This window comes from Tachypleus tridentatus, chromosome 9, assembly GCF_004210375.1.
Source record: "Tachypleus tridentatus isolate NWPU-2018 chromosome 9, ASM421037v1, whole genome shotgun sequence".
In the NCBI taxonomy this organism is placed as follows: domain Eukaryota; kingdom Metazoa; phylum Arthropoda; class Merostomata; order Xiphosura; family Limulidae; genus Tachypleus; species Tachypleus tridentatus.
Genome location: NC_134833.1, coordinates 91404711 through 91421193, shown reverse-complemented (window position 1 = coordinate 91421193; position 16483 = coordinate 91404711). Strand labels below are relative to the sequence as shown.

Here is a 16483-nt window from a genome sequence, read left to right as displayed (position 1 = left end):
ATATCAGTAAAGGTTTTGTCACCAGGAAAAGTCTTCATCGGGTTGCCTGTTAAAGAAACATATTCTGATAAATAACGTCATCCTAAACTTAGTCCATTCTAATTTTCAAGGTACAATATAGAAAGTATCCAATTCTCAAAACACAAAGCCAGTAAAGCGCATTGTATTAAACTTGTTTCGATACAGAATATATAAAAATAATTTTATGTTTCTCAATAATGTACGACTTTATCGAACTAAAACAGTTTTCAACGTACTATTAACATTATGTGACATGACTGGCTCGTATATACTATTCTACACAATTGTTTTAAACAATGTACTTGAAATAAAGAACAAAGGGCATAGATTTGTTTGTTTGTTTGTTTTGGAATTTCTCACAAAGCTACTCGAGGGCTATCTGTGCTAGCCGTTCCTAATTTAGCACTGTATGACTAGATGGAAGGCAGCTAGTCATCACCACCCACCGCCAACTCTTGGGCTACTCTTTTGCCAACGAATAGTGGGATTAACCGTCATATTATAACGCCCCTACAGCTGGGAGGGCGAGCATGTTTAGCGCGACGCGGGCGGGAACCCGCGACCCTCAGATAACGAGTGGTACGCCTTACGCGCTAGGCCATGCCGGGCGAAGGGCATAGAAATACCAATAATATGTAGTTCTTTAATCTCCTCCTTCGTTTCTGAGCCGATCATGTGGTCTATAATACCCAAAATCTTCACCATATACACTATGTCTGTTACGGAAGCGTATTCTAGTTCCCTGGCCTGCAGCTGTAGGGAGGATGAAACAGCCCATGAGCAGGTAGTCAACAAGAACCATAACTGGTGTTGTTTTATTATTTAAGTTGTTCAAATTGTAAATGACTAAACGTTTCATTATATCACAACATAATCAAAAGTCAGAGATAAATTGTAGCCACTGCAGTGATAAAAGTAAACCGAAATTCAAACGAATTCAGTACGATATTTAAAGGATGCAATAAAATGTAGTTTCATTAATTATCAGTGATATTATAATTAATAGTTTGTAGTTTTTGCAATGAATTTCGGTAGCTAAAATATTTCCAACAATCTAAATATTACCATTAATTAAGGTAACTTTTTTTATTCTTTTTATCAAACTAAACATCTAATTTTTGATAATGAAACGTGTACAGGATTATGTTACGTAAAATATTTTGTGATATAACTTTACGACAAACAAAGAATAACTAACCTTCTCTTCATTTTCTTTGCTTTCATGAAAGAAATTTCTGTTTCTTACATGAAGTTTTTCCTTTCGTATTTGTAAGAAATATTGAAAACTACAAACGAAAAGTTCGAGTAGGGCGGGATTCAGTGTGTAATAAGAATTGGGTGTTAAGAACTTCCCACATTCTACCAATAGGCAATATTTATAATTCGAACGTTAATTTGCTAACCTTTCTAGATCACGTGTAACTATCATGACACTGTATAAACTGAAATTTATAATCACTGTTTATTGGCAGTGAAATGTGAGAATCACAAGCGATGTTATGTGTGTTATTTCAAATATTTTTCATTGTACCAGTACGCAAGGCGTTTTTTACAGAATTCGCATTCTATGTGTGTATTATTTAAATATCCTCTTATATGTTTCACTCTAATCCTGAATCTAACAAGAAAAATTACATTAATCAAAGGATGCACCAGAATATATATTTAAATAAGTGTTTATTTAAATAAGTGTTTATGTGTACTTTTTATTATAGCAAAGCCACAACTGGCTGTCGGTTAAGTCTACCGAGGGGAATCGAGCCCCTGATATTAACGTTCTAAATCCGTGGACTTATCGCTGCACCAGCGAGATAATATCCAATTTAACAGAAACATACAAAATTTAAACCAAACCAAAATAATGTTGTTTATGTCCCATACGGTTTTCTTTTTTTTATTAAAAGTATAAAATAAAAATATAGAATATAAAATATAAACAATTCTAATATTAATATTTTAATTACAAAACTAATAAACATTGATTAGCTGCTCAATTATCATATTTAGTTTCAACATATAATACAACACAAATAGTCTTTAATTGAGAACTAGAGTGTTTCCGATACCTTTCAAGTCCTTACTTTTTAACTTAATATATAATACGTTTTTCACACAATGTTGTACTAACGAGAAGAAACTTACTTATTTTTGTTATCATAAATTTAAAAACCACAAAAATATACAAATAAATTTGAACAATTCTTCTTGGTTTCATTTTCTTCTTACAAAACAAAAAGTAATGAAACAATAAATGTTGTTATTTAATTTACTTACTTAATGTTAGTTTCGTAGTCAAAAATTATTTTCAAAACGTTATATTCGTGAGTGAAATTATTCTACTGAATAATCAGTTCTTGAATATAAACCACAAATTATGTTTGTTTGTTTTCAATACTCGCGCAAAGTTATGCAAGGTACATACACCATTCCTAACTATATTTAAGCTCATAGTTAAACAGAAAGCAATTATTCAACGCACCCATCGCCATCTCTTGTGCTACCGTAATCGTCTAGTGGGATTTCACTAGTATTATAATGCACCGTTGGTACCAAAGTACGAAGCGCGGTTATACGTCAATTAAACATATTAGATGTTACATGATCACTTACATCAACAACCTACACTGGCACTGCTAATTCTGTTTATATATTAATAAAACTCGATGAAAACACATAAGTTGATATTTTTCATTATAATATTCAGTTAAAATACATATAGAATTCATTAGATTTAATATTGTAAATTCTATAAACATATATAACACGTTTTATTTAGTTTGTGACACGTTCCGACAAAGTCTCAACAGAATAACAACACAGGCTGAATATATGTAACCTCCCGTATTTGTTTTAAGCCGTATTGTAGCACACCAACGGGAATTGGGCATATTAAAAGTCATCTAGTCACACAGTTTTAAAAAAACTCAATGTCACTAATTTTAGTTTGCATCAAGTGTTTTGTATTGGGCACAGAGAAAGTTTAGAAACTTAAAAATTAAATTATCTTTTCCCATAAGTATATTTAATACGAGTTGAAATAGCTATACTGGATATTAAATTAACTAAATTAACACAGTAATTTACTATAATCTAACAAAACCCTTTCAACGTATGTAGTGCAGGATTTTAGGAAGGCTAGAAGTGACAGATTGGTAAGGTTATTGTTTGGTTTGGTTTGTTTTGAATTTCGCATAAAGCTACACGAGGGTTCTCTGTGCTAGCCCTCCCTAATTTACCAGTGTAAGACTAAAGGGAAAGCAGCTAGTCATCACTATCCACCGACAACTCTTGGGCTACTCTTTTACCAGCGAATAGTGGATTGATCGTCACATTATAACGCCATCACGGCCGAAAGGGTGAGCATGTTTGGTGTGACGGGAATTCAAACCCGTGACCCTCGGATTACGGGTCAACTGCCTTAACCACCTGGTTTTTCATTGTGAATAACACATCTACACAATAGGCGAGCTGTGCCGTGCCCATCACAAATATTGAAACTCAACTGTAAGTGTTATTAGCATTCAAACTTATTATTAAACCAGTGGTAAGGGCTCATAGAAGCATTTGACACCATATAGTTACACTAACAATTCTGCAATATATATAGATGATCTATATATGCGTTAAAGAATGACGCACAATTCTCACTATGTGGCCTGAAAAAGTAAACCATGAATTGGGGGTGGGTGTTATTGACTAGTTGCCTTTCACGTAGTCTGTTATTTCAAAATTAGGTGCTGCAGAGTGTCCTCGTGTCGCTTTTTGCGAAATATAACAAAGTAAACGAACAAAGAAAAACAGCTGAAAATAACGCCATTGGTGGTATACAGATCTGATAGTAAAAAATACTGACATATTTATAACAGTTTAAAATACATCAAATGTATATTCAATCTATTCGTAATTTTGATAATTAAATACGTATTTGTGGGAAAGATGCCTGTAGATTGATTACATCAGGATGATATTTCGTAATTAGATTAAATTTTTTATGAGAGGTTGAACGACTATTGGACCAGTTCCAGTAAAAATAAAGATGTTAACTGATGTGGTATATCATATGAATGTTTTATGCAATCAAATTACGGAGTAACACAGTTATACATAAAAAACATAAGCGTTATTTTTTATACTACAGAAGACCTCCGAGTGTATCTCTCTAGTTCTCAGTTAGCGATTATAGATGACCTTGTAGTGTGTCCCTAATTTACACTGCTAAATTAGGGACAGTTTGTTTGTTTGTTTGTTTTTGAATTTCGCACAAAGCTACTCGAGGGCTATCTGTGCTAGCCGTCCCTAATTTAGTAATGTAAGACTAGAGGGAAGACAGCTAGTCATCATCACCCTTTTATCAACGAATAGTGGGATTGACCGTAACATTTTAACGCCCTCCCCATGCTGAAAAGGCGAGCGTTTTCGGTGCGACGGGGATTCGGACCCGCGACCCTCAGATTACGAGTCGCACGCCTTAACACGCTTGGCCATGCAGGGCCATATTAGGGACGGCTAGGGCAGATAACCCTCGTGTAGCTTTGTGTGAAATTCGAAACACACCAAACCCAACCAAATGACGAACTTAAATGGTTAAATCGGCCAAATGGTTGTGTATTTATGATGTTATAAGAACAAAGTACTAGAAAGATGGTCGATAAGATATAAATGACTTTCATTTACAAAAGCTTTGAACTTTTCGGAATACACTTATTCCTTCTCCAGCGAAGCTTAAAGTATTTAAGTATTGGTAAAGTCTTAAATAGAAAGAAGTACAGATTATAGAATATTTGACAGAGAAGCACAAATAATACGTTCCATAAGGCACTGGATTATAATTATAACTACCCATAACAAACGGCTAGTTGTAAGCAAAGCTATTCAGAATTAATTGTGGTGTAAGAATGTTGTAATTCATTAGGAACTGGCGATCTTATGTTATGAGTAACCTTTTATCAATACAAAGTCCAAGCTCTGGATGTGTTGTATAATGTTAGAAAAATTGTTGTATGAAATTTTGTAATATGATGTTTATTTATGTGAACGAGTGGCTGGTTTCAGTGATGGATGGCCAGTCCCATTAAATACTTGGAAATGTGAGCTAAGTCCAATTTTAAGTGGGTTTTTGCTTTGTCAATGTGACCCTGTAGTCTCTATACATAATCTTAAACCCGAACATTGAACTTTGTACTAAGATCATTGGTATACGATCCTTATGTTGAAAGAAGTATCTGTGGGCGAGTGTTTTCCATATGGCAAAGCCACAATGTGTGTGTGGAAGCTAGGTCTTTATACACAAACATCAACTGAATTTGAGGGTAGAAGTTTGTACACTGAAAAGAAGATATTTTTTTTCTGTTATTATTATCTTTAAAGTTTTTGAGACAATAAAACGAGAGGAGATCACGAGAATTAATCCATATACGATATGAAAATTAAGGGGTGGTGAGAATTTGTTGTTTAAAGTATTGTGAGTAATGTTTATTGTAAAGCCAGTCAGATGGCCATTACTTAACAGATATTTGTGCAGAAGTAATTTCAAATAAGTTCGTTTAAAAGTAACTAGTTAAATTTAATTTCAAGAGTTGAGGATAAAGCTGTCAATGTTATTATACTTAAAATTATTTGAAACATCTTCACTTAGGACTTATACATTTGTTTAGAATGGGTATAATTACAAACTGATGTCTCATACAACTTAAAATTTGGGGTATTTTTCTTACATAATCTTTCATAAGTAGTTTCTTCCGTTTATCGCTTTACTAAAAATTTTAAATAAATATTTAGACATTGTAATTACTTTATCATGAAATACTAAATATAAGTATAATATTATTTCCATTTTCCAATTAATATTGAGAAAGTGTATTCCGAAAACTTTGAAGCTTATCACACGTCTTCATTATTAATTGAGTATTGTGTAGCAAAATAAGTAGTGGTAACTCCAAACAAAAGTGACTTTTAATATCTCAAGTTGCTCGGGTATATTATCTCTTGCAAATAATATGTAGTTATTTGATTTAGTTACATGATATTTTGTGCACTACGGCATTAAACAGTGGATATGGGGCAGTCTACGCGTGTTTCAGTTATCCCATTTTCGGGTACCATTGAGAGCCAACATAAGTTCTAAGTTTAATCTTTTACAAGTACTATCAAAGATTTATAGTTAACATTCTGAAGAGGTGTAGATACCTCCGTTTGTTCACACTTTCCACAAATAACTTTTCACAGAATCTATAAGATTGACGTTCTGTCCGTTACTGACAATATGGTCAGTGGTTTTAACAAAAAAACAAATTAAAAACAGTGAAGTGTGTGTATTTTAAATTTTTAGATTTAAATTATATTAAATTATCACAAATTGTATTATCCCTGAAAATCATAAAGATATAGATTATTTACATAATAAAATATAAACCTTGCGAAATTCTTTAAGGTACTTGAAATTCACGCTGAACTAAAAAACTAGAGATTGTCAATTATATTTCCAGACCAGCATGGCCAGGTGGGTTAAGACATTCGAATCATAATCTGAGGGTCGCGGGTTCGAATCCCCGTCGCACCGAAAACGCTCGCCTTTTCAGCATGGGGAGGGCGTTAAAATGTGACGGTCAATCCCACTATTCGTTGATAAAAGGGTGGTGATGATTAACTGCCTTCCCTCTAGTCTCACGCTACTAAATTAGGAACGGCGATAACACATAGCCCTGGTGTAGCTTTGCGCGAAATTCTCAAAGAAACAAAACTGTTATCCGAGCGCGGGAATCCTTATAACCTTGCCTCATACGTGTTGCTGTAACTGGACATGAGATACAATATATTACACTACCATATGATGATAGTGTTTTTCTTCCAAATTTATTAAGTATCATATTGCTTTAAAAATGGATGTGAAGATAAATTTGAAAATAGAAGGTGGAAAATTAGAAGAAAAAAATTGTTTTATTTATTTTAATACCTGTTTATCTCGTGTTGTTGATAAAGTGACGAAATTACTTTAATTATATTTGTCCTCTTTAATATTAATTTGTCTTTAATATCTTACAATATGACCCTTTATTCCCTCTTATGCATATCAATGTAATTGTTTTAGCAATAATAATATAAAAAGTATTTTGAAACAGATATCTATAGAAAGGATCATCCCAAATTGAAACATTTCATATATCAGAAGAATTGTTCCAAAACTAGATATAAAATTTAACTTTTTAAAATTTTGAAACTATTTTAGGTTTATTGTGTTGCATATACTTTTTTTGCTATCATATGGAGTAGTTGTGATCTGATTTGTAATAATAACAGAACAGTTAACCTTGTTATAAAGAAATATACAACTGTATTTCAGAGTATATAATATGCTCGTTGTACAAAAAATGTTGAAGTAAAGAAATATGTATATATATCGTATTCAAACATAATAAAACTGTCATCTACAAACGCTCAGCAATAAAATGTTTTGAAATCATAAGAATAAGACAGATAAAATAAAACTAGCTGCCTCCTCTTCAGCTTTAAACTGCAAAATTGGGGACGGCGAGTGCAGATTCCCTTCGAGTAGCTTTGCGCAAAAAAACAAACAAACCAGTTATATTCCCAAAGCAAAATTTAAAAATAAAATGTTTCAATAAAACACACAATAAATATAACTTTTTAAATTCAGTTTCCTTTTTCCAAGTGGTACAGCAGTATGTCTGGGGACTTGCGACACTAGAAACTATGTGGCGATACACAGTTTGGACAAAGGTTTATAATAATTATTAGTAAAATATTCTCCGTTTCCATTAACTTCAAAATATCTAGAAGGTGAACATTTTTAACATTTGTCCCAAACGTGATACTTTCTTAACTGTTTCTTCTTCAAGATTATTGTTTTTTAAGTTTTTTTTTAATAAAAATATTTCTTCCTTGATTCGTGATGATTTGAAGTAAATAGTAAATACAGCTAATACGGTTATTAAAAACCTTTATTTAGAAACAAGGTCTATCTCTCCATCTCTCATCACTGAAATTTTCACAATTGTTTTTAACTGCAAACACCACTTACAACAGGTCCTAACACAACCGTTGACCCTACAGTTAGTGCTACACTCTGAACCTTCCACAACTACTAACTTCCAGTTATTACATAATATCGTATTCTCCCTCTGAACGTTTCATATTAATACCTTATGTTAACATCAATTTGTTCTGAATTTGTGCAGTTTTACATTTTTATACGTTTGTTTACTGAAATACTCCTACTTGCTCGGATAGACCCTCAAACATGTATGTAAGGAGGAAATTGACGAAATAAACAATTGTCACAGTTATGACAAAACTACGTTTATTCTCCCATTTACACTAATACGAAAATCTAATAGCTTTAGTATAAAGAGATATGCACGATTCAAACTACCATAATAACTCTACCAAATAGCTTACACATTCTTACAATGACTTTATAACCACTAATAACTATTTTACCAACACGTATTTATTGTGTGTTAAAAGTTGATTCTTTCAACCCAGTAAATCAGAATAATGGAGAACACCTTTTTGAATTTGGTCAATAGTGGTTATTAGATCGTAAGTTATCTCCTCGCTCACCACCGAATCTTCTCTATACTTCTTGTGATTTCTGATGAACTGGCGGATCCATGCAGCTCCTGTCATGGTTTCTCCAGCAGCACGTTGTTGTATAAGTTTAAGGTATCTATCAAGCTCAGTAACAGTATCGGAGCTGACATTTTCACGAAGATAATCCTTTATCACTGGGACGATTCCTGGAAACCCATTTTTGGATCCATTTATTATCTCATTCACACTAAGAAGCTTCCAGTTTTCCTGGTCTTGTTCAAAACATGCACCTGTAGTTAAAGTGAGATCTTGAACAATCCAAAACTTCTGACTACGAACAGCGTCTCGTTTCTGCGCTGCTTGGAAATTTTCTTGAAGTTTGCTCATGGGAATAAGCCAACTCAGTTTCTTTTCTAAAACAACCCTGGAAAAAAGAGCTACGAAAATTGCATAAGCAGCGTTCTCAAAATCCGTTATTTGGACATCCATTGCTTTGATTTCAACACGCCAGAATGCCGATATACGATAATCGGGGGTTCTTAAGGAGACAGCTGGAAAACGGAAAAGTGAGAGAGAATTGCTTATTCCAGTTTCATCTTCTTCCAGTTGTTCCCAGCTTATCATTAGTGGAGACCTCAAAAGAGCACACGCGACTTGAAGAGCAATTTGAGAATCTATTCCGCTCGAAGTAAGTTCTTCATAAAACTGTTCATCATAAACAATGGGTAAATCATTTAAATGTACTCCACCTGATGAGAAATATAAGAAGTTTGATTCCCAACGAGAATGGTTAGGAATTTTATAGTCTAATGTTTCGGGATGGTTGATTTCTCTTCTTGTTCGGTCATCATAACTTTCAGCCATTGCTTGCCATCGACAGTCATGGTCTGTGAGGTAACCTCTTCTTACTGGAGAAGATGCACTTAAAGCCATCATTATTGGAGCCAAGACACACAGCTGGTCATGCATGAACATGGAATCTTCCAAACAGGAGGCTTGTATTGTAGTCTGTAAAGAACAACTGGCTTGTCCAAACACTGAACAATCTTCATAAACATGGTTTGGTTTAGCTTCAACTCCAAACTGAACATCACCTCCAAGTGCTTCTAGATTTTCAGTGAAAGGGTCAGGTGTGTTTCTGTCTTTAAATATTGGAATATTAACATTCGCTCGCTTTCCTCTTCTTTTTTCAAGAGAAATAAAGGTAGCTTTATATATTGGGTTATCCTGACAGATCAATTCATCTGGAACAAAGAGTGACATAGTGATACCTGATTCTGGTGTGGGCTTATAAACCGGTTCAGTAAATGCCTGAACACCAAGCCGCGGAAACATCCCTACAGTTAAGTAAGTTTCATCATCTTCTAAAGCTGCTAACACTTCTTTCCTTCTTTTTTTCATGTTCTCTTCTACCTCACGAAAACACTCCAAAACATCTCCATACGGTTCTCTTGGGCAGCTTTCTAAAATAGACTCAAGACATTCTTCGGCCCACAAACCAGCTAGAGATTTATTATTTTCTTTCAAGTGTTTTAAGATCCTCGGGGCACGTAAGCTCAGTCTCGCTGTTTTAGCTTCGTGATTCAACTTTATTACATGTCCTTCAATCTCATCCCCCCACTTGAACGGGTCATCCCTGTTCTTATTCTGGTTGTAAATGTAAATAAATTGTTGACAAGCTAATGTCCTTAGTTTAACGAAATGATTTAAAGATTCTTTCCACGACAGAAAATGGGGATTTTCTAGAAATCTCATGATACAGAATGAGTCCACGACTTGCAGCCTTGTGTAAACTCGAGACTACGTCCAGCAGATCAACTGGGTAGTATAAAAAAGAAGTGTTGCGTCATAACTGTTTTATGCCAGTCACAGTAACCTTTGGCACTGTGTTTATAAGTGTTTACGTCATACACAAATCTGCGAAAACGAATACACGCAGTGCTTTAAGGGGCTACAACAACAAATGGCTTAAGTACTGTAGAGGTGCGTGAGAGAGACATTTGAGTATTCTTAACACAGCACGATAAAGACACGCATGTTAGAAACGACTTGGCTCGAACATGGTTTTAGAATCTTTTTATTTTTAATGTGACGAAAAGATACGTAAGTGGAATACAGAAAAGATGAGAAAGTTAGGTTATATACCATAAGTAATTTGATTGATAACAACTCCTATACTGTGACCGGGATCTGTGAATTCAATAATTTAATTCACACGATTGATAACATACAAAAGCTGGACGAAACAGATAAATGAACGCTTTAATAAGTACTTTAATAACATAAATGTTTATACTTCTTGACGTTCCAATATGAATACTGTGAAATATTAATATTAAAGTTGTTAGTTTCGCCGGCTGAACGTAACAAAACATCACAAAGATACAACTCAGCAGCGACTTATGTGAAACTGTGTTCTCGAAGAATGCGAGTTAATCCTCAACATACCCTTCACAGACGTGTATTTGCCGACTGTAAATAATTCTAGCACCTTCTATTTCTGACGTTTTGCTCAACCATTCAATATTATAGGTCCTTGACTACGCTTGACGAACATTTTATACCACATTCAAGTCCTGTTTCACTTTAGTTACGTCTTGAAATGGTTATTAAAGTAAAATAAAAAAGCCCGATCACTAGAAATAATGAGGTTATAACAGAATAAATTTAATATTTCTTGTTGCGGAAACTACTCAAGTTACGCAAAATTACACCAGTTGTAATATGTAGAAGTTATTTATTTCTAACCTGCACCACTATTTGTTTGTGTGTTTACAATTATTTAACCTATTATAACAACTACACTGTTAATTTTTGTACTGCTTTCACTTCTCACTTATGTAATGTGTCACATTTGAATGAAAAATTTGAACTTGTTCTATTCCTCTCAGCAGTTTGTAATAAACAAAAATAAAAGTATGTCTCTTCCTCACTCTTCTACAACCATTGTAGCTAATCAAACTTCTAAAACATTCCCTTAAGCTATCTGATGTATATACTGGATTCATACATGAATATACTGACTATGGTTATGGTAAAATATATCTAAGAACCATGGAAATGTAAGCAAAAAAATTTGTAGGAATTTTTGTCTTTCATAATGTACAAATATTTTTACATACCCTCATAAACAGAAAATGGTTTATTCAAAAAGAAACAAGCTGCTTACCAGATACATCATAGCATTAACAAATAAAAATAACCACACAAGAAAACACTTATTATTGACATGAAATATCAAAAAAGCTTGATTTTAAAGCTTAGAAAAAAAAACTGTTCCTGCTTGCAAGATAAGTGAAATTTCCCAATTGCAAATAGTTAAATATCAAACACATATCAATACAATCTAAAAGAAATGATTATTTTTCACAAAGCAAACAGTACACATATAGTTAACATAATAATAGAAATATCTTAATTATGCAATACAGATTTGTAGAGAACAGATCATTTCTAACGTTAAGAATATTTGAATACTAGTGTAAGTTGTTCTTGATAACGAGAAACACACTTGAAATAAAAATGTATGTCGAAAGGGCTGGTATGGGTATATTAACACTTTCACTGATAAGAAGAGAATAATGTTTTGACCTTCTGAGGTCATCTTCAGGCTAAGAGGGAGTTTCAATATTACCATTGATGAAAACATGTCTCAGGGAGGAGAGTATAAACAGGTACTGTATTTTAGGGGTCATTGCAGGTGGATGTTAGGTTATTAATTAGTATAGGTATAAAGGTGTTCCTTTACATTGGTTTAATTTTGGGTTTAGTTGCTGACAAGTAGGGATTCTTTGACAATTAAGTAGTAAATTGCCATTGCTATATAACACTGAACAGGGATTCATATATCCGAAACATTTTACAGAAAAAATCAACAAATGCTGTGTGTTTAGTATGTTACACACTTTTATCAATCACGACTTACATTTCACATTCTGTAATAGTTTAGTTCAGTAACTATTCACACATTTCTTATCATATAACTAATTTGTTATAATAATTTAGTTTAAGAACTGTTAATAAGTTATCTCTTTCTGTGTAATTAATCTTCTATAATGGTCAAATTCAACAACAATTAAGAAGTTTCTTATGTAACTAATCTTCTATTACAATATTATCTTTCATATCCTAACTGATGTACTTTAACGATTTAGTTCATTAATAATTAATACCTTTTCTTTTATTACTAATACACACTTCTGTCACTTAACTAATTTCCTGTAATGGTTTAATCCAGCAATAATGACTGCACAGTCTTATATTAGAAGACAACATTAAACTTACATTACAAGTGTTATACATTACTTTTTATACACAATATAATTATTTTTGTTTTTAATTTTCTCGTGGTTGTATAAAAATAAATTTACAATCCTGACACTACTTTTTTCAGTTCTTTTGAAAGACTATGGGTAAAAGCTAAAGAAATATAATGTGTCATAAATAATTAATTTAAGTAACAATCAATATGTTTTGGTTGTAATTATGGGTTTTCTCACTAGTACTATTAAATGTTATTTCAATCAAACAAAGAGACCAAATAACATTTTTAAGCTATACTGTTTAACAGCAACATAATAATGATGGCAAAAAGCAAGAACAATATGAACATAATAACCAAGTAACTTCAACTATAGAATCATATAGTTCAGTGGTACATAATATTTCTGGTACTGTGTTGCTGTGATTCTCCAGATATAAGAAGAAACATAAAGCACTAGATGTCCAGGATTCCAATATGTTTTAATCATTGTGTAATATATCAAACTAAAGAAAAATGTTCAGATTTTCTTGCAAGACGATTCTATAATGCTGCAACATCCAGATATTTTGGTTTTAGGTCAGAAAGACATATGAATAGAATAGTTTTGGAAGGTGCAATATTACAAAATATCTAAGTACTATAGTACTTTTACTAATCTTAATTACAATACTAACTTTAGGTACAATCAATTGTATTCCAAACAAAGTAACACATTAATGTAGAATTCTATGTGTAGAAGAGATCTGGACAGGTATTTCGAAACAAAAAACAATTCTTTTGAAAGCACTGTAGTATCCATATGTCACAGACAATGTGGGTAGAGGTACTTTAAGTACAGTGACTACCAAACATATTCATGACACTTCATCCAGCATCATCTTATGAGATACAATGTGCAGTGAACATAAGAGAGATCTCAAAAGACATTAACATTCTTAAACTTTGTATTTCCAATCCTAATAATAATAAGGTAAATTATCAATGTAGACAAATGGTATAATGTTAAATTTCCTACTTTGCTAATAAATTTATCAAGATCATGAAATGTGGAATATAAAGCTTAATATCTGTTTCTTTATTTATTACTTGTTCATAGTGTAAGAAACTCACATATACAGATACTTGAAGCAATGAGATATTTCTTCATGTATATAACAAGATCTGACTATCAATAGGCTTCACTCAGCACATTTTTAAATTTTACATTTTTAAACAGGAAATGCTACTGCTTTTAAACTTTATTGTGATAATGTAACATAGGATCTTGAACTTATGTTATCCTACTACATCTGGAATAACTTTATATAACAACCTGAATGAGGCTCATTAAAGCTTACCATATTTGGAAAAAAATCAGAAGTGAATTCTTGAGATGGAGTCCAGAATGATTCATCACTAGTATGTGCTTCTGTAATCATCATGAAAAACAACATCACATTGTTGAAATAATTGTACTTTATTATTCGTAACAAGTTCCACTGAAAATTATTGGTTTTATATCAATTAATATAAAGTGTAATTAATTATGATTAAATCAATGTATAATAACATGTGACCTTACCTAGTTGTACTGAGGTTAAGATCAGCTGAGTGTATCACAAAATGACTTTTCACATCTGTACTGAAGTTCCAATTTATTCAATGTATAACAAAGTATGAGCTTACCTGGGATGAAATAGAAGCCATTTTAACTCATAAGGTGCCTTAACTTTATATCTAATTAGTTAGACACAAGATTAGCATATAAAAAAGTATAAATTTATCTATACTGAAGTAAAGGTCAGTTTAGTTATGCATTCTGACATTACCTAAATTTCTTAAACTTGATAATAATTTATATCAAAATATGAGTTTATGTGTACTGGAAATAAATGTCATTTCAGCAGATGTACTGTGTATTTATTTCCACTGAATTAGATTGAGGTAGAAGTAAGATTAGTTTGTAGCCTAATATGATGTTATCTGTACAGAACTAGAAGTGAGAATATTTGCACAGTATGACATTACTGTACTGATGAGGATACAAAAATTATAGTTTATATTATGACTTACCGGCATTCAAGTGGATATGACAACAGCTGACCTAATATTTTATCACTGCACCAATGAGGATATGAGGATTATAGTTGATAACCTGACATAACTATACTCAAATGGAAGTGACAACAGCTGACTTATTATATTACTGAAGTGATGAGGATATGAAATTATAGTTTCTAATATCAGTTAACTGTACTCAAGTGGAAGTGAAAACAGTTGCCCTAACATGATATTACTGTATCAATGAGGATAAGAGATTATAGTTTATTACTCGACTTAAGTATACTGAAGTAGAAGTAACAACAGTTGGCCTAATATATTACTGTACTGATGAGAAGATGAGGTTATAGCTTAGAATTACTTACTGTACTGAAGTGGAAGTGAGAATAGTTTACGTAATATCTTTTTGTACTGGTGTTGAAATCAATTATCAGTTTATAACAACATAAGACCATACTTTTACAGAAATATAAGTGAGATCAGTTTGTATCAAAATATGACCTTACTGTACAGAAGTGAAGGTTATATCACTTTGTAACATATGACCTTATTGTAGTGTATTGAAATGGTGATGAGACCAATTTATGAAATGAATTTGCTGTACTAATGTACAGATTAGATTATTTTATAGAATAATTAGTCTAATATGCACTTAACAGTACAAATGTGAGAGATCAGTTTCTAGAATAATGTGACCTTACCTGTCTCAAAGTAGAAGTAGCTTGCTGTAAAGAAGTGAAAGCAAGATATGTTTATAAGATAATATCACCTTTCTGTTCAGAAATGAAGCTGAGATCATTTCCAAACAAAATATGACTTTACTACTGAAGTGCAAGTTAGATCATGATGCAACAAAAAATGAAACTACCTGTTCAGTATTAGAAATTAAACCAAGTAATATATTGTGTTCAAATTTGTGTAATATTATGAATAAAAAGAGGTTATAATATAACATAATGTTTAGGGACAACAAAGGTCCTTTGTTCATCTCAACTATCCTATCCTCTAAACTAATACTATCAAATAAATAAATTAAAATTTTAAAGACAACACTTATCATTTATGTAGTTATCAAGCTTTCTCTTATTAAACTTATTCAAATTTACTACCACTGCAACATCCAAAAGCAGCCCACTCTAAAGACCAACCACCCTGTTAGAAAAATACTGTCTTACCTAAAGATGACTCCTACCTTGACCAAATTTATACTTGTATTGCATTGTCCTGCTATTCTTGCCATTAAGTATAAGAAAGAGCATGCATCACCATTATAAATTTCATGTACAATGTTTACCATTGTAGTAAACATCCTCCTGAACCCTTTCCAAAAAATGAATATCATTCCTAAACAAGGATTCCATGATTAAACACAATAATCCAAATCTGGACCAGTGATCCACACAATGAGATTATAACCTCATTAGACTTGTACCCAATATTTCTGTAGACACAACTATAACACTAAAATCCTATTTGCTCTGCCACAACCAACAACACACTTCTTGGATGGTTTAAGTACTTGGTTGCACATTATGCCAAGATAGCTTTCTGTCATGGCACTAATAAATTATTTCCATCCCAATTATATGTATAATTTTAATCATGTTA

General features: G+C 32.4%; 1 protein-coding gene across 1 annotated transcript in view; it reads left to right on the top strand.

Annotated features, from left to right (window-relative positions):
* The first annotated feature begins 608 nt into the window (after window positions 1–608).
* LOC143225741 (uncharacterized) overlaps window positions 609–16483 on the top strand; it is a 32637-nt gene continuing 16762 nt past the window's right edge. The window contains exon 1 of the mRNA XM_076455682.1: window positions 609–805. Within this exon, the coding sequence (XP_076311797.1) occupies window positions 695–805 (111 nt within the window). The 5' untranslated portion in view covers window positions 609–694. The remainder of the gene's footprint in view (window positions 806–16483) is intronic.